Genomic DNA, 21,190 nt, shown 5'->3' with positions numbered 1-21,190 from the left:
CCCCTGTGTGCTGTTCCACCAGGGCAGATGCCATAAAGCTGGTGCTGCTGCAGGTGCCATCCTGCTGGTGCTCAGAGCGGGGCTGTCCCCTGCCCTGGTGACATTCCTGTGGACACCACTGCTCCACATGTTTGCGTCTCACTCAGAGACTGATCAAGGGTTTGACAGCAAAGCAGAATTCCCGGCTCTGCTCTGGGTGTTTTGGAGGGGTCTCCAAACAGGATCCCAGAGCCCAGGGACGTGCCTGGCAGAAGGTGGTGCCGGAACAAGGCACTGCTGCAGGGTTGGGATGTGGATCTTGGTGCCCCGCTCCGGGTTGGAGTGAGGATGGTTCATCACCAGCCCTTCCTGTAGCCCCAGCAGTGTTGTGTCTCCCCACTTTCAGCCTCAGAGCATCCTTGGGAGGCTGGGAGCTTTCATCAGCCTGGCTCTGCCATCGGGGCTCTTGGCCCCGAGGAGCAGGAAGCAAAAAGTCAGGTCCCAGCTTCAAAGGCAGGGGTTTAACTACAGAGGATGATTTCTAGAGGATCTCCTGAGACGACTTCCACCGTCTGCTGGGGAAGGCTGCTTAGGCAGGCAGGTAGGAAAGGCTCTGACCCAGAGCTGTGGAGGGTCAGAGCCTGGTCCTGTGGCTGCTCCCCTGTGCCAAAGCAGAGCCCTGGATGCAGCAAGGCGTATTCACAAAAGTCAGATGAAAGGACAGAGACTTTGTGGAGAAGGGACAGTGGCACTGAACTACCCTGGCAGCAGAACAGAGCTGCTCCAGGCAGGATGACTTTGCCTGTCAGGGCAGTTTGGAGCTGTGGCCGCAGCCTGTGCGTTAGACAGAGTGCCTGGATGTTGGGATTGTTGTTTGGAGCTGTCCTTGGCCGTGGGGCTCTCTGAGGCTTGTCTCTGCCAGGTGCAGCTGTGCAGAGGAGCCAGAAGAGGAGGGCAGGTAGTCAAAGCCTGGAAAATGCCCTCTGGCAGTTGCAGAGCCCGGTTTGTTTTGGCTTTGCTGCCTGCAAACGTGGCACAGTGTTTGCAGGGAGGTGAGGGTGCTTGGCAGAGGCAATGATCCAGGGGAGCCAAAAGACAAGCTGCTGGTTGCACAGGTTTTTCCTCAGGTCCCAGGAGACCTCAGGACCTAGAGCTGGGTGTGCTCCAAGGGTGCTCAGTTTGCTCCAGCTCCTGTCAGGCTGTGCTAATAAAGGACACTCAGTAGAATCCCAGAATGGATTGGGACGGAAGGGACCTTAAAAGCTCTTGTTCCACTCCCTGGCATGGGCAAGGACACCTCCCACCATCCCAGGCTGCTCCAAGCCACATCCAACCTGGCCTTGGACACTTGCAGGGATCCAGAGGCAGACACAGCTTCTCTGGGAATCTGTGCCAGGGCCCCACCACCCTCACAGGCAAGAATTCCTTCCCAAATATCCCATCTAACCCTCCCCTGTGTCAGTTCACTTTGCTGAACAGAGACCTTGGTGATGGCTCTGCCTAGCTCTGGCATCACAAATGAGACAGACTGGGCCATCCCACCCCCACTTGTCATTCACCACAGGGATTTAATCCCAGCAGAGCCCATGGGCTGTATCCCAGCATCTGCCAGCTGAGTTCCTGCTGCCTGGAGGGATTTTCCCTGCTCTTCCTCCTTGGCAGGTGTAGGTGCCACGACTTGCTGGCGAACACCTTTGGGAAGGGAGCAGGTCCGCACCCCCAGGCACAAATCTCTGCTTTCAGCACTCGGCCTCTGCCTCTGGAGAGCCTTTGTTGGTGCCCAACGCCCATGCAAAGCTTGGGAGTAGCTGGCGCCTGGATAAACCAAGCGCTGGAGGGGGGCCAGGGGTTCTTGCACAAGAGCAGGAGGAGCTCCCAAATGCTGACTCCCTGTGAAGCACAGGGGGATGGATTGCAACGGGGAGTATGGTGGGTGATGCCCCTTTGCCAGCTCCCCAAAAGCCTCAGGTCAGGGGCACGCTCTGGGATGAGGACAGGGCTGTAGCTTGGTCATGGAAATGGGAGGGCTGCAGGGAGAGTGCTGTTCTCAGGCAGGAGAGGACAGTGGAAGGGGATGAATACTTGGAAATTGGGATTTGCTCAAGCTGGCACTTGGTGGTCCCAGTGCCTGATGCCTGAGGGATTTTTCTCGGTCTAAAGGCAGCAGCACCCATGGGCACGGTCCTGAGGGAGGGAGACTGCTCAGGAGCACATTCCCACCTCACACTGCTGCACTGGAGGGGACAGAGTGAGGGTCTGGACTGCAGGGATGGAAGGGATCCAGGATGTGACAGCAGGACCAGATGTGGGGAATCCAACAAGGGATGCTCATGGATCTTGCTTTGACTCTTCCCTCTGTGAGGCCTCCGGAGCCTCCTCTCTTCTCCCAAGCATCAGCAGCTGCCACGGGTTTGGAGGTGCCAATGCCCCTCCCTGCTCATCTCCCCAGGCTGCTGCGTGGGTGGCCGTGGGGTGTGGGGGGAGTGGGGTGGGTGCCTCCCATCCCTTCCTCCAAACAGTGATGCCTCTGGCTCCAAAATTCTCCCGCTGGCGGTACCGGGGGAGCTGCAAGGAGGGTTCATCCTGTGCCCCCCAGGAGCAGGGAGGCAGTGGGGAGCCAGGGCAGAGCCCGAGGCTGGTTGGCAGTGCTGCAGGAGGAGCACAGGGCAGCTGCCAAGGGCTTGGGGGCTGGCTTGCAAGGGCTTGTTGAAGGCACATATTCCTTGTCAGAGCTCAGGCTCAGACCTTGGATCCCATTTCCTAGGAAAAATGCAGTGAAAAGGGGCTTCTTTTCTTATTTTTCTTTTACTGGTTGCTGGAGGTTTGGGGATGGGGGCACATGGGGGTGCTGGGGAAATGCTCAGGGGGGTAGAAAATGTTTGGCTGGACGTTTGTGCCAAGGCACCTTGAGCTGCAGTTTATTGAGTCCAAGGCCACCTAATCTTGCATTTTAATAGTCTTAGGTGAGGTTCTCCTGCTGTGGGACCAGGGAGCTTTAATGAACAGGTTGTTTTTACAGTACAAGGTTAAAAGAGGTGGGTCCCTCGAGGAGTCTTTGTCCCAGGACACGGGTCACCCTCCGAAGGGAGGGCAGACTGCAGTGGGACCTGCTGTGCAAAATGATAACAGAAGAGTCTCTTAAATAACTGGAAGAAAACACAATCACGGACGATCCCTCCCTTTCCAGGCAGGGTTAAGGAGCTGGGGAGTGTTTTGCCAGCTGATCCCACAGACCGCCGGGTTTCACTCCTCTCTAACCAGCTCCCCCAATGATGCTTTCCAGCTTTTAACGAGATCGGAGGTTACCCCAACCTGGAAGAGGCCTATTTAAAGGCCGTGCCGTCCAAGATTGTTCCCAACACTACCTGCCACCTGCCCAGGGCAGATGCCATGCACCTCTTCCGAGACCCGGTCTCTGGAGATCTGCCCTGGACTGGGATGACTTTTGGGCTGTCCATCATGGCCACGTGGTACTGGTGCACCGACCAGGTAAATGTAAACAAGAACCCCCTGCCCCAAGGAACGCGGCGGCGCCTGGGCTCCACCAGCTCTGCAAGGCCACTGTCACCAGCACCTACTGGTCCTTCTGGCCACTAGTCTCAGGGGGCTGCTTTTTGGAGTCCACAGAAGCACCCTGGGCCCCCACGACCCTGTTCTTGAGGTGCTTGGACTGGGACAGTTTGGAGAGCGGGATGCCCAGCGGTGTCCTCATCTCCTCGGCTGGCTTCTGGCTCTCGGGCAGGGAGGTGAAGCGTTTGCCTGATGCTCTGGGGTTGTTTGGGGGCAGGTGGCCCGGTGCCGTGGGCTTGCTGGGGCTGAAGGCTTTGCTCTGCCAGTAGGGCTGGCTGCCTGCAATGGTCTTTTTGGGTTCTGCTCCATCCCCTCGGTACTTGGTGGCCCCGAGGGGTTTCTCGTGCGTTGGGGAGCAGGAGACCTCCTTGCCCTGCTCTCTGCCCACGGGGGTCCTGGGCTGGTAGCGGTAGATGTGCGTCCCCTGTTTGGGAAAGAGCAGAGAGAGGAGTGAGCTCTGGGTTTTATAGGATGCTGCTCCCTGTAAGGGCACCTCTTCACCAGGGCATGGTCCTCAGGGACAAATCCCTCTGTCCTTTGGTCCCTTGCCCAGATTCAGTGGCAGCTCAAAACTGCCTCAAGTCTTAACCATGGCTGCTCCTCTGATTTCTGACTCTGGTACCAAACACTCCCAGCACTCAGCAGCCGCTTCCCAAGCAGCCCTGGCAATCTGAGGGCTGTCCTGAGCCAAGTCCCTCCTGCCAGGAAATCCAGGACAACGCATCTCAACACCTTCTCTCCAGCAGCAGCCTAAACACCCACTTTAATCATCCAAGCCCTCATGTCAGGCCCAAAGAGCACTCAGTCACCCAGACCCAACCTATGGGATGAGGTGACTGCCAGGATCAGATGAAAGGATGGAGGGCTGGGAGAGGAGGTGGGATCAGGAGACAACAGTGAGCTGCAACACCACTGCGGGGGTGGCTCTCATTAGCTGGGTTGAGACACACGTTTGGGTCAGGTCTGAGCACCATTAATCTTAATTCTGGCCTGGGTAAGGCTGTAACACACGGCTGTGGTCACCAGATGTTTATCTCCTCTTTGGGTGTGCCTGCGCCTCGATCTGGAGGCGCGATTGCACCTGTGCAGAGGTACCAGGGGAGGTGGGATCTGGTGAGCCAAGGTGCTGATGGCAGGAGGAGCTGGGGCCAGGAGGCTGCAGAGCTGGCTGTGCCAACCTGCCCTGCCTCTGCCATGACCCTCACTGTGCTGCTGCTGGCATCAGCTCGGTGTTCAGGCAGTCCCAATATCCCAAAGACCTCCCCGGCCCTGGAGCTGCCACCTCCTGCTTTGACCAGGAGGGTTGTGTTAAAGCAGTTTAGCTCAGGTAGCCCAAGATTGATTTAATGAGCTGTTTAAAATCAGTGTTAAGGTCTGAGATGGCTTCAGGTGAGAAGGATTAAGGATGATTTAGTTTTCTCCCTCTGAGCTCATCATGTGCCTGAGCTGGGTGGTGGCTCCTGTGGCTCCTGACATGCTCTGGCTCCTGGGAAGAAGTTCAGCCATGGCTTTCCCGAGTATCCCACCCCAGGAACTGGCACCCTGTCCTTCCTGCCTGCCTGCAGAATGAGCCAGTGCTTGCTCAGGAGTGCCTAAATCCTGCTGAGTGCTGAGCACTTCTCTGGAAGCCTTTGGAGAGACTCTGAGCTCTTTTGAATCAGCAATTCCTATGGATGTTTCCTATTTAAGAGGGATTGCCTCAAAACCCAAGGGGTGGCTGTGTTGTGGATGGACACAGCTTGGCCAGAGCTTTGAGGTGTGATGGTTTGAGAGGATCTGTGGGAGGAGGAGGCTGGACTCGGTTTCCATGTCATTGTGGGCACTCTTTGGGGAGGAGATTGGATAGAAGGGGCAAGAGGGGGGAGGGTGGTGGTGGGGAATGGTTGCTGCTGGCAGGAGGACGTGCTGCTGTGGTTGCACTGGGCTTTTTTGGTGCTACGGTGTAACCCCAACCTGTTACTGGTCTGGAGAGGAACCCTGCTGTGGGTTGGGTGCATGTCTACACTGCATTTGGGCCTGATGCCCAGTGGCTCCAGCGTTTGGGATGCAGTTTGGCAAGGAAGAGGCTGATGTGGAATAGATGTTGGTGCTGCTCAGCCCTCCTGCCTGGCTCTCCACAGGTCATCGTCCAGCGGTCACTCTCTGCTAAAAACCTGAGCCACGCCAAGGCCGGCTCCATCCTGGCCAGCTACCTGAAGATGCTGCCCCTGTTTCTCATCATCATGCCAGGGATGATCAGCAGGGTCCTGTACCCAGGTAAGGGCCCCCCATGTGGCCGTGGAACTGGTGGGGTGGGGATTTTTGCTGTCACTGAGGGGTGAATGGGAGGGGGCTTGTCTGGAAACCTCTGCTCTGTACAGGAGCAGGGGCTCTGCAGGTGGGAGAGGGACAGGCGAGGACCCAGGTGCCCCTGGCACTCTCCTTGAGCCTGCTGTGCATCCAGGTGTGAATGGGGTTGTGTATTTAGGGAAGGTGAATTCCAGAGAGAAACTGAGAGAGAAATCGGTTTCCATGACATGGAAAACACGATGTTTGCCCTGAGTGAGCCTCCACCTGTGTTTTGGGCCACACTGGATAATGGGCCAGGACATAAGAAATACGGACCCTGAAAAAAAAACATTTGGGGGAATTGATGGCGATTCCCATCAGATTTGAGTTTTCGAGAGTTAATCAAGGGTTACTTCAATTTATTATTTTTACACATGGGAGAAACTCTTCCCTGCACCTCTCCACCGAATGCTGGCTTTCCTAACCCTGATGCTGTGCTAATTATCTGCCTCTCATCAAAGGGCCAGAACAAGTTACTGCAGGAACACCAGCGTACCCAGCCATCCCCAGCAAGGTGGCACCTGGGACCTGGGTCACAAAGCATCAAAGAGCTCGGTGCTCCTTGCCCTGCAGGGCTCAGGGGTATTTGATGTGCGAGGATTAAAGCTCTAAGCTCCCTGTCACTGGCTGGGAAGGGAGAAGCAAGTGGACTCTGGGATAGTAAATTTAATTCCCTGTAAATACAGATTAGATGCTCAGCCAGGGTAACCCCAGGCAGTTTCAGTGATTTCAGCTGCTGGTTTAGCCCTGGGGGTTTGAATGCCCCAAAAACAGCAGGCGGGGAGCCTTGAGAAACCAAAATGCTTGGCAGAGGTGCAAGAGGTTGCAGAGCTTGGGTGGAAACAGGGGGATCACAGTGTGATCACCCCTGCCTGGGTGGGATGATGCTCCGGCTGTGGTGGGGATGCTGCTGTGACCTTGTGCTCCCAGCACTGGGATTCTGGCATGCTTCCCATGGAATTGCAGCAGGGTGCTGGCCCTGCGTGGTGACAAGGTCTGGCGTCACTTGTGGATCAGCCACAAAGCTGCTGACTGTGGCACTCGCCCACAGATGTTGCTGTCCCTGTTTCTCCGCTGTCTTGCTCTGCCTAATTATGTGTCCGAGCGCTTTCCCTTTGATGCTAATCACCCTGGCAAGGCGCTGGAAAACAAGCCTGAGAAGGACACGCCTGCATGCACAGTCTGTCCCTAGCTGGGCATGATGCCACTGCGGATGGAGCTCAGCGAGTCCCAGCACATCTGTACAGATGTGCCTGGAGCTGCTGGGCTCTGTCCCCAGCCCAGTGCTGTGGGGTGATCTTTAATCACCAAACTCCTCCCCATTGCTGGACACCAAGAGCTGTGGTGTGGCCACCACCTCTTTGGTCACCTCTTGGGTGACCAGGGCCACGTGCAGGGTGTTACTCTCCTACATGAGAAGTCTGATCTCAGCATCTAGGACAACACCAAAGGTCGGGATGACACTGCGCCTTGGCTGAGCTGACTGGGTCACTTCCAGGTTTGCAGCCCTCGTAGGGTGGAGAAACATAAAGTTATAGCAAAAAGTCCTACCTGGGCGGCACTGCTGGGGTAGGAGCTGTTGCCATCCAGGATGTTGTGGGGCAGCACATGCCTGATCTCCACGGCATTGCTCCTTCTCTTCGTCATGTCCTCCAAGCGCATGTGCTTCAGGGACGGGAGGCTGCCCAGGGGGCTGAGGAAGGTGCCCCGGCTGATGTGAGGGTCACTGAGCTTCCTCTGCATGGGAAGGATCTCCCCGTTGTGGGTGACGTCCGAGTTGGTTCTCCGGAGGGGCCCGTAACGATCCCTCACCTCGAAGTACTCGTCTGAGATGGAGGAGGCATTGGAGCGGCGATAGCTGTGGTCAGCAGAGCTGCTGGAGTAGCTCTCCTGGTCACTGAGGGTGATGTACTCCTCCTCCTCCTCCTCCTCCTCTTCTCCCAGCCCGTTGTGGGCACAGGGAGGCCCTTTGTCCTCTTGTGGTGCTGCCACTGGCCGGTCTGGCTGGACGTGGCAGGTCTCCATTGAGGCTCGGTTGGGTTTCTCCTCCCGCGCCTGCTTCACACCCATTTGGTCGGTCAGTGGTGGTTGTGTGTCACCCTCCAGGGCAGTGCTGCTGTCACAGGTTGTAACGACTTTGGTCATGAGGACACCAACAGGGACGGTCCTTGGCTTTGGAACTGGAGGCTTGACATCCTCCAAGGACTCCTCCTGTGGCTTCAAGTGGTGGCCCAACGGTGAAGTGGCAAATGTCCCTGCTTGCCTCGTTGTCCAGCTGATGCTTTCGATGGGGCTGGTAGTGGGGGCTGCAGGAGCTTCCATGGGGGGCTGTGGGATCTGTCTGTGGCTGGGGGACAGCAGAGGTGGCTCATGGTCTGAGTTCTTCCTGGCCTCCATCTCCCTGTTCTTCAGCATCTGCCGGTGCTGGGCGCTGGCCTGGGAGACGTCGCAGACTTTGATGCGGTTCATCTGCGAGAGCTTCACGTTCTTGACCTTGGGGTCAATGATATTGATGTAGCCCAAGACTTCGCTCCCAGGCTCGGGGTCAGGCTCCACCCAGGTGGGCAGGTAGTCAAACATGTTGGCTTTCTCCAGGTTCAGGAGTCCGGGGTGGATGAGCAGGGAGAGGTCTGCCACGTCACCATGCCGGTCACCCCCCTGGCCCTCGGGAAGTGCTTTGCCTTTGTTATCTGTCTTCTGGTTCTTGTCCTGGTTCTCGGACGAGGTCTTGCTGATCTGGTCAGCGCTCTTGGCCTTCACCAGGGCATATTTGGGGTTTATCAGCTTCTTCACCACAGCATTGGCGGGGGTCACCGGCACCACGGAGGGCAGCGTTACAGGCTCGGGTTCGGGCTCTTCGCCCATGGAGATGGACTTGAGGCTCACCCCCTTGGACATGAGGTAGAGCTCCTGGAACTGCTTGTCAAATGCCTCCACCACCTGGCCCGAGAGGACTGTGATGACATTTCGGTCTGTCCTTGCCGCGGACCAGGTGAAGCTGAAACAGAAACACATTGGAGACTCTCTGAGAACTTGCTGGTAAATAACACCTCTCCCCAGCCCTGGCTTTCCCCAGGGGACTGACGGTGCCAGCAGGGACGTGATCTCACTGTAAACATTAATAATAATAATAATGGGATTGACGAAATAGCTTCCATCCCAAATTAGAGTGAAGGGTTGAAGTGTTGAGCACAGTGGGACTTGAAGTAAAAATATAAGGCGTTTGCAGTGGGCCAGTTTTTTACTTTGGTGTTGATCTGTTTGGGTTAGTTAAAAAAATGACTCTTAAATGGATTTGTTATTTGTTATGGCCAGAAATGAGGAAATGTTTCAGCTCCATGTTTATAAAACCTGTCTTTTAGACCTAAAACCTGACCAGGGCTGGTCTATTTTTTACCAAAGTAAGTTTTCCTTTGAACAAACTGAAAAATACTTTGTGTAGGAAATTGACTGGAAAAGCTGAGGTTGGTGTGAGAGTTGGGACTGGCTGCAGTTGGTGCTTTGGTCCTTCCTTGTGTTCATCAGCACAGAAACGCTTGGTGTGTCCCACCACCTCAGAGATGGACGAGTGTCCTAGGCCTGGCGGTGTAGGGAGTAGTGGGAACCCCTTGGGGCCCACTCCAAATCTGCTTGGAAAATCATCTCCCAGTTTAGGAGGAGGAGAGCAAGTCTGGCATGGGGTCCTGGGGTCTTGGACCACGTGGGTTCATGTCGATCCTTTGACCAACACCTCCAGGGGGTGGGCAAGAGGAGATGTCACTGATTTACCTGTAGGATCCACACATGGCTCGATCCCCATCCACGAACATGAACTTCTGGGCCAAAACCCCTTTGAACTTGGTGGCTGAGCGGGTGAAAAACTCTGTCCCTCCAGTGCTGCGGACGCGCAGGTTCTGCAAAGGAAAGGCAGAGGTGTGAGCAGGAGCCAAGGGCTGGTGTGAGAGCATCATCCACCCCTCCTAGAAAGCCCCTCTGGATGCTCCACAGCCCCTCTGAGGAGTGGGAACGCTCTTCATGGCCGGCTCAGAGGAGGCCAAGGCCACGCAGTGAACCATGGACTCAGCTTGGAGAGTTTCCTGCTTTGCCTGTGTGCCAGGCTGTGTTTGCCATCTCTTGAACTCGGTGCCCCTGTGTCCGTGGGCGAGTGCTGTGTGATGGTGCTGCCAAGCGCTCCCCAGCTCCTGCAATCCATGCAAACGCCACCATGGGAGAGGAGGTTCCACAACTGCTTCCAGTGGGAGATCTACAGGGGCTTTTAGGGGCAGGTGGTGACCCCAGGACAGCCCACATGGACCTGCTGGCAGCGGGTTTGTCCTCCACCACACTCCCCCTTTGCTGTGCTCCTAAATTTGGGCATATAGTCCTGCTTTTCGGGGCTGGTGGGAAATCAGGCAGTGGAGCAACATCTTGTCACCCTGGGGAAATGAAACCCGGTGATGTGGGAGCAGGTCCCTGGAATGGATTTGGATCTCCTCCTCAGGGAACTCGGGGATGGTGGGGCAGCCCTGGCTCTGAGAAAATGTTTGGTGTTTTTTTTATCTCCAGTCTGGCTCCTGTCTCTGGACACATTCCACAGCAGAGCAGATAGCATCTTCTACGGCAACTGGGCTCCTTTTGGGTGGGGAGAAAATATTTTCTTAAGAAAGCTCCTGCATTCCTCCTGTTCCTGCTGGGATGTTGGTAATGCTGTTGCTAAAGGCTCTGTGTCATCACTGGGTCATGCCCTCCTTGGCTGTTTTTCTGTGTGTTTCATTTTTTGAAGAAAAGCATCAAAAATATTTGTCTTCCCCTCCTCCAGCCTTCCTCGTCTGCTTTCCTGGGCTCTCTCCCTGTGACCATGACTGGGCACAGCCCTAAGCCCAGGTGCACCCCTGGTCGCTGCTCCCCCACACCTGGCAGGAGGATTCAGTGTAGATGATGTGAAAGCAACAGCTTTCCTGACCCTGTTTCCAGAGAAGTTTCATACACTGAACAGAGAAATTTTGGAGGGTATTTTGGTGTATTTGAATTTTTTCATAGCATTTTCCTTTTTGCCTGCTGTGGCTGGGGGGAAACTGCTGCTGAGCACCCTAATTTCTGTCAGTGTGCTGCACTGAGGGGGCTGGGAGCTGGCTGGCAAGGAGGCTGGGATGGCAATTCCCATCCCTGTCCCTTGTTATCTCTACCCATGGGGCTGCTGGGAGAGCAGCTGACACCTGAGGCTTCACCCTCTGCCCATCACCAGCCTGGGCATCGATCTCCCACTCAGAGACAACCCTTTGCCCAAATTCCCTGAGCAGCCGTGGGTTTTTCTCAGGGACCCAGTGCCGGTCCCTTTTCCTCCTGGCTCCTGGTGTATAGCTGCTGTTAAGTAAACCCTGCTTCTTTAATCCCTGCCGAGGCAGCGGGATGGCTGAGGAGCCGGGGTGGGTGAATCACTCCCCAGGCAGCCCTTTGCTCAACGCAGTGCCTGCCTTGCCCGAGCCGGTTGCTAATTGCCAGCAAAGGCACCGAGATAACGAGGGACGTTTTGTTAACATCTCCTGGCTTACGAAGCAGCTCCCAGACTCTGCCCTACTTTCCTCACCTCCTCCTGCATCCCGTGCCAGCGAATTGGCTGCAGTATGTGGCAAATCCCAACTTCTAGACATTTGCCGAGCTCTGCAGATGTTCTCCTGCTTTTCCAGTCCTGCCACCGGGCTGCTAATGCAGGAAAACACCGGAGTGCGTCAGCGCTGGCTTTTCTGGTCTTGAAGCGGCAGCAGCCTGCGGGATCCCAGACTCTTCAGGGAGTTTGGACGCAGGTAAAAGCTCTGCTGTGTTTGCTTTAATTGTTGGGAGCAGCAATTAAGCCAGGCCGGCGGGCACGGCAGCTGGGGAAGGTGTGGGGCTTGGCCAGCCGGTGCTCCCCGCGTGGGGGTCCCTGAGCCCCCGCTTACCCCACCTCGTGCCAGCCAGGTGTGAGGGTGTCGTGGCTCCTACGTGTTCCTGCTCAGCCAGGGGTTGGCCCTCACCGTAAGCAAATCTGGGGAGCTTGCCCAGGCACGGGCCTTCCCGGCGGGCATTTGGCAGCGGGCACGTGGCCAGCTGACGTCAGGAGCAGCAACATCACCTTTCTGCCGAGCAACAGGCGAGGCTGAGTGATCGTGGCCAGGAGAGGGGGGTCTGCAAGCCCCCAGTGAGGCCGTGGGGCTGCTTTGGTGTGTTTGCATCCGATGCTGGCGATGGGAGCGTTGTGCCCAGGGGGGAGCCTGGCACTGTCCTGTGGCTGGAGTGGGGGTCCCCGCTCTGGCTGCTGCTCTTGAGGCTGAAATAACCCCCTGTCCTCTCCTCTGCCCCTTCTTCTGCCTTCACATGAGCTCTGTGACAGGTGATTTTCTCTGCACCCCCTGCTCACACAGGGACACGGAAGGGGAATCACAGAATCCCAGATTGGCTTGGATTGGAAGGGGTCTTAAATCTCATTCCAACCCCCTGCCATGGGCAGGGGCACCTTAAACTAGACCAGGCTGCTCCAAGCCCCCTCCGAACGACCCCTGCACTGCCAGGATTCCCCCCTTGTGCTTTGCCTTCCCTGGTTTTACACGAGATTGGTGCACAGGAGTGATTCCATGTGCATCTGTGGCCGGAGAACACGGCATGTGCGGGCAGATCAGTCCCTCCAGCGTGTGCTGCCCAGCACAACGAGCGCAGTGAGGGCATCCTTGGCAGCTGCTGGGGCCTCAGGCAGTGTGGGAGTCTCACTGCTCCGCTCCCGGCCCTGTGCTGGGGCGGAGGCTCCGGAAAAGGGGAAAATCGAGTTTTTTAATTCCAGCCTCTGACTTGCGGGAGAGCCTGAAAGCGCGAGAACCGGCCGGAGGTTGCTGCTGCCGGTCCTGCCCCTGGGGCAGCAGCAGGCAGGGAGCTGGTGACAGCACAGATCTGGCTCTGGCACAGCATCTGCTGCTCCCTCCCTCTTGCCAGCTCATTCCCCAGGAGGAGCTGAGCTCACAGGTTTGCCCTGGGCTTTGCTGTGCCCACCCTTGTGGGGCTGCACCCCCCAAACACGTCTCTGTCCCAATCCCAGCACTGGTTGGGTACCAGCAGCCCCCTGGGCTTTCTGCATGCAGCTTTGCTGGGTGCAAATCCACATCCCCGCCTCTCACCCCTTCCCCTCCGTTCTGCTGCTCCTGAATTTGGGCATCAACCCCAGCTTTGGCTACAGGAAAAATGGACTAAACTCTTCTAGCCATGGGGGTTGTCATTCCCCAAGACAGGAGGGAGCAGAGCTGATAACTCTGATTATCTGCCTATGTTTGGAGGAGGTTCCCTGGCTTCAGACCTCTGGTCATCCCTACCTTCAAGTGTCCAGCGTGCATGTGGGCTCGCTCACACATCTGAAGGAAGTGCTTCACATTGGTCTCATCCAAAATGATGTAGACTCCCACTTTCCTCTTGAAGCCGGCGTCCAGGAGGTCCTTGAAGATGTCCACATCAGTGAACATGTCCATGACCACGGCGATGACCTGGAGAGGGGAGAGGTGAGATGAGTCTGGGTAGCATGGCTGGGGACAACCCAAGGTAGAGTCAGCGCTTGCTTTGTGAGAGCCAAAGCAATGTGCTCCCTGTAGGAGGCTGGGATTTGGGGTGGGGGAGCCCAGGATTGCCCCCAGCTCCAGACAGTCTGAGAGTGGACAGGAGAAATCCCCACTCCCACTCCTCTGCTGTCACCGTGGAAAATTTGATCTCCAAGACAGGTAGATGTGGCACTTGGGGCTATGGTTTAATAGTGGCCCTGGCAGTGCTGAGTTCATGGTTGGACTTGATGGTCTCAGATGTTTTTTGCAACCCTAACAATTTCAGTGGTGGCTCATAGCATAATAAACTCATGAAAAACTAGTTACTGAGGGTGAATCTAACCTTCCTGCCTTTAACGAGCTTCACAAAATTCAGAGTCCAGTTTCTGGCTGAGAAGTTTGGTTGTCAGCATTGCAGGGATCACCAGAAGGAGAGACCTGCAGTGCAGTGATCTCAGAACGGTTAAGGTTGAAAAAGACCTGTGGGATCATCAAGCCCAACCATTAAGTGGTGTGTCCATCTGTCCTGGTCTCACTGCCCAGCCCGGGGTGCTGCTCCTCCTGCACAGCATCCCTCCTTCCTCCCAGGCTGTATGGAAGGAGCTGAGCCAGGACAGTAGTGCCAGGCCCTGAGCGGTGACAGCTGTGTTTGTCACACGGCAGCGTCACCAGTATCCACAAGCTGGAGCTGCCTTTGTACCCAGGGCGTTTGCTGCTCTCCCAGCCACAGACAGGGTGAGTCCCATGGGTGATAGGATAATGGATCTGGGCCACACTGGGAATTGCACTGGAATGTCTAACTGGGCACCAAAGGTTGCTCTGAGCCCACGGATTTTGATTTCCTGGCGATGGCATCACCCGTGGTGGTGAGCGGCAGCTCATGAGATATGGCAGGCAGAGGGGCTGGAGACAGCTGAGCATCCCAGGGCAACTCCACAGGGATTTCTGCCTCCCTTATCCCAGGGAAAAGTCCTGTCATCAGGGTGCTGGCTTGTCGTTGTCCCATGGTCGGAAACCTGCCGGTGCTCCCATCTCTGTGGCTGTTCTGGAGGTGCCCTGGGCTGGGGGCAGATGGGTGCTCTTGGCCACTCACCCTACCAGGAGGGCCCTGCTGGCCACAGCACGTGGCTGAGACAAGCAGGACAGGGAGACCCCAAGACGCTCCTCCCTCAGGAAGGAAGGGATTGGGATGGTGCTGGGTGCTTGCGCACTCAGACACATCCAGTCCAGAGCTCTCAAAGCACCGAGCTGCCTTTTAATTAGTTTTGTGCCACAGGACGTGGAGAGCTTTAATTAAGCAGGAGATTGTTATGACACTGCTGGCTCTCCCCTTTCTTTTCTGCAGGCGATGGGGGGAAGAGCAAGGCTGTGTGGGGAGCCCCAGCCCTGCTGTCCCCGCTGCCACCCTGGTGTCCCCAGTCCTGACCACACAGGAGTGTTTTGGGAGGTGCCAGCGAGCCAGGTGAGGGGGCACTTCATGGCTTTGCCAGTCGATTTTAAGTGAATTCCCATTTATCCTCACCCAAGAGCCTCGCACCAGGTTTTGCTGTGAAAGGCTAAATCCTCACTCCCTTGTGCATCCATTCTTGTGTTTTGCTCATCCTCCTTGTCCTGGTGGGGAAACTGAGGCAGTTGCTGGATTTGTATGGATGCAAAGTGGGACAGGTTTAAAGCTAACTCTCGGAGCTCTGGGCTTGGATTTGCCGTGTTCAGCAAGGAACTGGGGAGGAGCTGAGCTGTCTTCCATGAGTCCTGGGTAAGGGACACCTGTGGTGGGACAGTGTGTGCCTGGCTTGAGGAAAAAGGTTTGGTGGCAGCTGATTTGCTTCTGACACTGATGCTCCATGTTCACGTCACTTTGCCCGTGCGCTGTATTTTCCCCAGGAAAAGTTGAGGACTTGTAAAATGGGGATGAGAATAGCGCTGACCTTCATTTTGGAGGGAAAAGAGCATTTTCCCATTGTGGTCCCAGCATTCCCGAGGCCTTGGCTCGCAGCTGTGGCTCTGAAGATGTGAAGGAGTTTTGCAGGGCTGTGGGCAGGGCACTGTCCCCACCCCCAGCCCTGCTCACGCAGGGGTGGTGAGCAGCCAGGGCACAGCAGGCAGTGGCCCAGGGTGGCCTGCTCGGGCATGGGGAGGGAGCCCAGCTCTCACCCAGTCGCCCACATTTTCAACCCAATTCCTCCTACTCAGCTGGTGCATCCTGTCACCGCTCAGCTCCCGCTTCCCTCCCCACCGCGTCTTGCCTGCAGGACAGGCTTGGCCCCGGTTTGTCACCGGGATCTCAGGCCAGCGTGCCAACACTGCCCTGGTGTGAGGCAGGCCGGGAGAGCGAGGACGGCACTGGCAGCGCTCCCGACGTGGTGACTGTCCTTGTCCAGGTGAAATCTGCTGCTGGGCTGCCTGCGCCTGAGCCCTGGGATGCCAAAGCCTGGCACAGGGATAATCTGCAAAGAATGGAGGCCTGTCTGCTCCAGAGCAGTGAAATCCTGTGTGCTCCTTGCCTCGCAGGTTGGGGAATGGCATTGTCTGGAGCAAACTGTGCCACCTGGCTGTGAGGAGTGAGCTTGTCTCTGTCCCTGTCACCTCTGCCAGGGCAGTGCTTGGTGCTGGGACATTCCCTTTCCTGGAGCCCTTTTGCTGCTGCATCATCCCAGGAAGCTTTGCCATCCCTTTGCTGTTCTCCTGGAGGGTGCAGAGTAAATCAGCCCTAAATCTACAGCTGCAGGCTCCCAGTGCCCACACAGGTGAAGCTTATCTTGCCAGGATCCATTGGATACAGCAGTTGTGCAGGTGCTGGGTCCCAAAACCCTGAGGAGCAGTGAGCATTTTATCCCCCTGGACACTGGGCAAATGCTGTTGGGATTTTTTGGAACAGCTTTGATGAGCACATGAACTGCAGGATCATGTTTTATAGAGGAAGTTGCAGCTCTTTATTGTCTCACTATGAATCATCAGATAATGACTTTTGGGGTGCACCACGTGGGCATTTAATAAATTAGGCAGGCACCAAGGCACAATTAGAGGAAGCATGTTGGGATGGAGGAGAGGTGGGACAAGTAACATTAATAATTGCTCTCCCCTGTCGACCCTTTCATCCAGGAACAGCAGAAGATTTTGTAAACAGTAATTAATAGGGCCTCCCAACCTTCGCTGGAAGTTGCTCAGGGTAATTATATCACCACAATCCCAACCTGGAACCTCAAGTGCAGAGAGGAGGTCAGAGTCACTGCTCTTTCCAGTGGCTTTGAGCCCAGGTCAATGTTTTTGTGCTCTGGTTTCTGGTCAGAGGGAACCAAGAGGAGAGGAGGAGAGAGATCTTCCTCCCTGCCCATCATAGAATCATTAAGGTTGGAAAAGATCTCCAAGATTGTCAAGTTCAACCTTGGACCCATCACCACTTGTCCCCAGCCCAGAGCACTGAGTGCCACATCCAGTCGTTCCTTGGACACCTCCAAGGATGGGGACACCAAACGTTCCTGGGCAGCTCCTTCCAGTGCCTGACCACCCTGTCCATGAAGAAATTGTTCCTGAGGTCCACCCTGTGAACTTTGCAGCCCAAGGGGATCCCCAGCAAGGAAGAGACGGCCGTGCCATGGCTGGACCTGGTGAAGGTCTCTGGGGGGAAGCTGCTGGTGCTCCACATCCCTCACCACCTCTGCTTGTTGGCCACAAAGATGGGATTTTCAGGGAGAGCAGGGACGTGGCCACAGGAACCTGCCTCTCCTTTCTCCCATTCATTCCCAGAAAGAGGAGGGGATCATTTGCATCTCCCTCTCTGGCACACCTGGGATAGAGGCTCTGGACTCGGCAGCATTTGGCCGCATTCCTGCAAGCAGCAGGGCTCCTCTGACCCTCAGAGCGGCCTCACAGCCCTCGGCTTCCTCACGCCGGCTCTGCCTGCGTGACCTTCCTGCATCAGCAGTGCTCTCATGGGCTCTGAACTCTGCTGGGCCAACGCCAGAGGACTTTGCTCTCCTGGCCCTGGGACAGTGACTCGCACGGCGGGGTTTGGGGGTTGGCACCGGTAGCGTTTCAGAGCGAGCGGCTGGGACGACGTCTGGAGCAAGGGTCACCCTCTGGCAGGGAACAGTGAACCTCTCCCAGGCCTGCACTCCTTTGCACGTGGATGGAGAGCGCTTCCACTGCCTGCTGGGATGGGACAATTCAGCAGCATCTCCCCAGGGAGGACAGAGCACAGGGACAGTGTGTGTGACATCTGATGGTGGCAGCAGGACGGTCCCTTTGTCCGCTCTCGGCTTCTTCAGCCGAACCTTTTCACCTCTGAGCTGCTGTGAAGACCTTAAGCCCTGGCAGAAACCGGCAGGGTGGTCTAGCCCAGTGTCCCCCACCCTTAGGAGCACCCACAAGTTGTCACCTGGGCTCCACTGTGTGACAGCAAGTTCAGCTGCAGGGACTTCTGTCCTCAAATACGGGGTAGGAGACCATGGAAGAACCCCATTTTCCAGCCCCTGTAACTCCTGCCATCCCCAGACCCTGCAGGATGAAGCATTCACCCATCTCTACATTTCCTGAGGTGCCATAAGCTCCAAGCAGGCTCCTGCATGTCACCAGTGGTGTCACCATGCCTCATCCCACAATCAGGGACTGTCTGGACCGGGAGACAGAGCCCAGCCCTGCTCAGGGGGCATCAAGGTACGGCTGATGAGCACAGCAGCATCAACCATGGCCACATCCCTGTGTCCTGGAGAGGCTCCAGGGGAGGTGGGGAAGTGCCGATGCCTGACTCAGCCGCCGGCTCTCGAGCAGGAGCAGGGTGTGGGATGAGTCAGGAGGAGCCGTTTTCGTGGGGGCAGGTGAGAAGCGGTGAGTAGGCAAAGCCAGGCGGGAGCTGCAAGCCCGAGTCAGAGGCAGCCGGAAAGACCCGAAGATGAGACATTGTTTGTTGTGGGATTGTTCTCCCATCCTCCATCCCATGGGATGTCAGCTCTCCCTTCCCTTTCCCCTCGCTGCAAAGCATTTTGGTGGGGGAAAATGTCACAGGTGAGGACAAGTCACCTTGACTTTCGTGAGGTGACAGTGACCACAGATGCCTCCTGCCCACAGTGGGGCAGCCCTGACACCCCCATCAGCCATTCCCGTGATCCTGCTGCCTTGGTTGTGTTGGGAGATTCATTTTTCTGCCTGAGCTGGTTTGAAGAGGCTCTGCTGGCTGCATGTCACAGGTTTCCCTCTCTCCTACCAGGATCTGTAAACCCCAGCACTGCCTCTGGAGGAGCCAGGTGGACCCAACTCATCCCAGCCTGTCCCCTCTGCTCCACAGATACCCTGGCAGGATCTCCCTGTTTCCCTGCTGGAACATCCTCCGGGTTGGGAAGCTCCTTCTTTGGAGGTCTCACAGTATCGGACACACAGAACTCAAAGAGCTTCAAAGCACCGAGAAACCAGCAGGTACCAACCCCTGCTGCACATCCTGACCAGGGCTGGGTCACTGGGAAACACCAACAACCTCTGCCCACCTCTGCTGACCTTCAACACATGGCACCATCTCCCTCCTTCCCTGGTCCTCCTGCCCACGGGAAGGATGCTCAGGCATCCCCACTCCCTGCTCCTTGGTTTGACGCCACAGGGAGGACAAGTCTCAACCCAAATTCCTTCAGCATCTGCCCAGCCTTGTCCCACTCACCAGCTCATCCTTTTCCTCTGAAAGCCAGGATGAGGCAGCTTGGAGCACCGCAGCCATCTTGGGCCAAACTTGATCTTTGTGTGTGTCAGTGCCAGACCAGAAGCTTTGACTACTTTGTCCCAGGGTCACAGACTGGACGGATGGTGGACACAAGGACTGAGGCCAGGCCGTGACCCCAGGGTCATGTGCTGGAAGCTGGTGGACCCAGGGCCTGAAGCCAGAGCACAATCCCAGGTTCCTGTGCCCTGTCACATGCTGTCACACCGGGAATAACGATTGTGGAGTGGCTGGGACCATGGGCTCACAGCTGGAGAACAGCTCAACCCCTTTTTCTCCCCATCGGTTTTCCCACAGGCGCCCTGGGATGAACGATGCTGCCGTATGGATATTGGGAAGGGCTGTGCTGCTCCCAGGGAGTGCTGATCCAGGCTAGCAGCATCCTCAGCAAAACCCCATCCCCAAATATTGGTTACCAGGAAAAACCTGCACGCTTGGCCTCGCTGCCTCTGCTTGGGCAGAGCTTCCCGCAGGACAGGGATTGCCCGGCTGGACAGGACTTTCAGCAGGACGCCCTGGGGCCAATCCTGCCCTGTCCCCGCGGCACACCTCACCTTCTGAGCCTGGCAGATCATCTTCCTCACCACCTCCTTGATGTGCGCCTGGCCCTCGATGGGTGGCTGCATGTAGACGGTGGCCCTGGTGACCCCGCGGGAGGCGATGGTCTCGGGCCAGCCCAGGTCCAGGTGTGGGATGGAGCGGTCGGACTTCTGGGGCCAGTACTCCAGGGAAGGGGCCACGTCCTGCTCGTCCCCTTGGCTGTTCCGATCGCCCTCGCTGTCCCCGCCGCTGCTGCCGTGCCGCGGGATGTACTCGGAGCCGGGGTCGTACGTCTCCAGCGTGTCCAGGATCTTCTTCAGCTCCAGCTCGGACAGGAAGTCCCTGATGTTCTCCCTCTTCAGGACTTCATAGAAGGCGTCGGGGCCACGGGAAGCCAGTGCCTCCAGGGCCAGGCGTTGCTCCTCGCTGTAGAAGAACTCGGGCTTGGACTCGCTGGACCTCCAGTTGACGTGGCTGTCGTCCAGGCACTGCACCTGGGAGAAAGCCATGGTGACCCCGCACGCCGGTCCCCTCTCCCGAGGGAGCTCTGTGCCCCCAGCGAGCGCCGGATGTCGGCAATAAATGAAGAATTAATTATTCTCCAGTCTTTAAATGCACAGTTTGCTTCACCCTCCCCGGCCCAATGCGCAGCTTGGGAAAAGCACCGCTCCCTTTTCCAACGGCTCCTGCCACGCCGGAGCTCTTCCTGCCGGGGAGGAGGGTTTGGTTTCTGGCTTGCTCCCGGCTCCACGCGGCGAGAGGGCTCCAGGCAAGGAAAACGCGGAGCTTCCCACAGCAGGGGCTGCGTGACGAGGCAGACAGCCCCAGGTGTACCCACAGCACCAGAAAGGTCCTTCACCCCCGGGTCCGCTCTCTCCTCATCCTCCGCTCTCCCAAGACAACGCTAACACCGGGTGAAATAAAAAGTGGGAAAGAAACAAAGAGAAAAGCGGCTCAATGCAGGGCAGCGAAGAGCAGGATTTCTCGGCCGAGGTGCCGTCCCTGGTTCTCGTTCCTGGAGGAGCGGGTCAGCCGGGGGGCTGCTCGGCGGCGAACGCTCTCGCTCAGCCTCCTGTGCATCGCCCTGGCAGCTCACGGCTCGGGGCTCCTGCCAGCGCGCAGTGCCGGGGCCGGACAGGTAACAGCAAGAAGTGAAAAGAGGAAAAGGAAAAGAGTGATTCATCCCTCCGCCCTGCCCCACCTGCAGTCACATGCTGCCTTCACACATTCCCTGCCCAGCCCGATTAACTCTTTCGGCTGATGCGCTCTCACACCTGCGGATCCGACCCCGGAGCCCCCCAGAGCGTGCGGGTGCGGGAGGGTCCTGGGCGGCTCCGGAGGGCTTTGGGTGTTTTGTCTTTGAAAAAAGTCTTTCTCCTCTGAGATTGCCCCCTCTCCCGGTGTGCCGGCTGGTAAGTCAGTATTTTCCAGGAAAAAAGCTCTGTCTTGTGGTTAACCCCTCCTGTGCTGGTCCAGGAGCTTGGAGCCCGGGTGACCACCAGGTGGGAGCTGCCAGAACGGTTCAAAGCCGCAC

General features: G+C 56.9%; 2 protein-coding genes across 2 annotated transcripts in view; one reads left to right on the top strand and one right to left on the bottom strand.

The window, feature by feature from the left end:
• Positions 1 to 21,190, top strand: part of SLC5A10 (solute carrier family 5 member 10) — a 38,530-nt gene that overhangs the window by 10,117 nt on the left and 7,223 nt on the right. Inside the window, exons 8-9 of the mRNA XM_042045905.1 lie at positions 3,263 to 3,468; positions 5,670 to 5,805. Of these exons, the coding sequence (XP_041901839.1) occupies positions 3,263 to 3,468; positions 5,670 to 5,805 (342 nt within the window). The remainder of the gene's footprint in view (positions 1 to 3,262; positions 3,469 to 5,669; positions 5,806 to 21,190) is intronic.
• Positions 2,952 to 20,817, bottom strand: LOC121672949 (protein FAM83G-like). Its single transcript, XM_042045898.1, has 5 exons — positions 19,671 to 20,817; positions 13,194 to 13,361; positions 9,646 to 9,770; positions 7,429 to 8,875; positions 2,952 to 3,973 (listed from the first exon to the last, which is right to left on the bottom strand). The coding sequence occupies exons 1-5, from the start codon at positions 20,163 to 20,165 to the stop codon at positions 3,554 to 3,556; spliced, it is 2,655 nt and encodes an 884-aa protein (XP_041901832.1). The 5' UTR covers positions 20,166 to 20,817; the 3' UTR covers positions 2,952 to 3,553.

Source organism: Corvus kubaryi, unplaced genomic scaffold (assembly GCF_017639235.1).
Source record: "Corvus kubaryi isolate FWS band 111438036 unplaced genomic scaffold, C.kubaryi_AGA036_p1.0 65056, whole genome shotgun sequence".
NCBI lineage: Eukaryota > Metazoa > Chordata > Aves > Passeriformes > Corvidae > Corvus > Corvus kubaryi.
The sequence above is the reverse complement of the archived record's forward strand: the minus strand, read 5'-3'. Positions and strand labels throughout refer to the sequence as shown.

What these genes read in the sequence shown, in the direction of transcription:
- LOC121672949 (XM_042045898.1), bottom strand. Translation starts at nt 20,165, where the DNA reads ATGGCTTTCTCCCAGGTGCAGTGCCTGGACGACAGCCACGTCAACTGG. An exon ending in TGATCTGCCAGGCTCAGAAG is followed by an intron (nt 13,362 to 19,670) that starts GTGAGGTGTGCC and finishes TCCCCTCTCCAG; the next exon opens with GTCATCGCCGTGGTCATGGA. An exon ending in TGCACGCTGGACACTTGAAG is followed by an intron (nt 9,771 to 13,193) that starts GTAGGGATGACC and finishes TTTCCTTTGCAG; the next exon opens with AACCTGCGCGTCCGCAGCAC.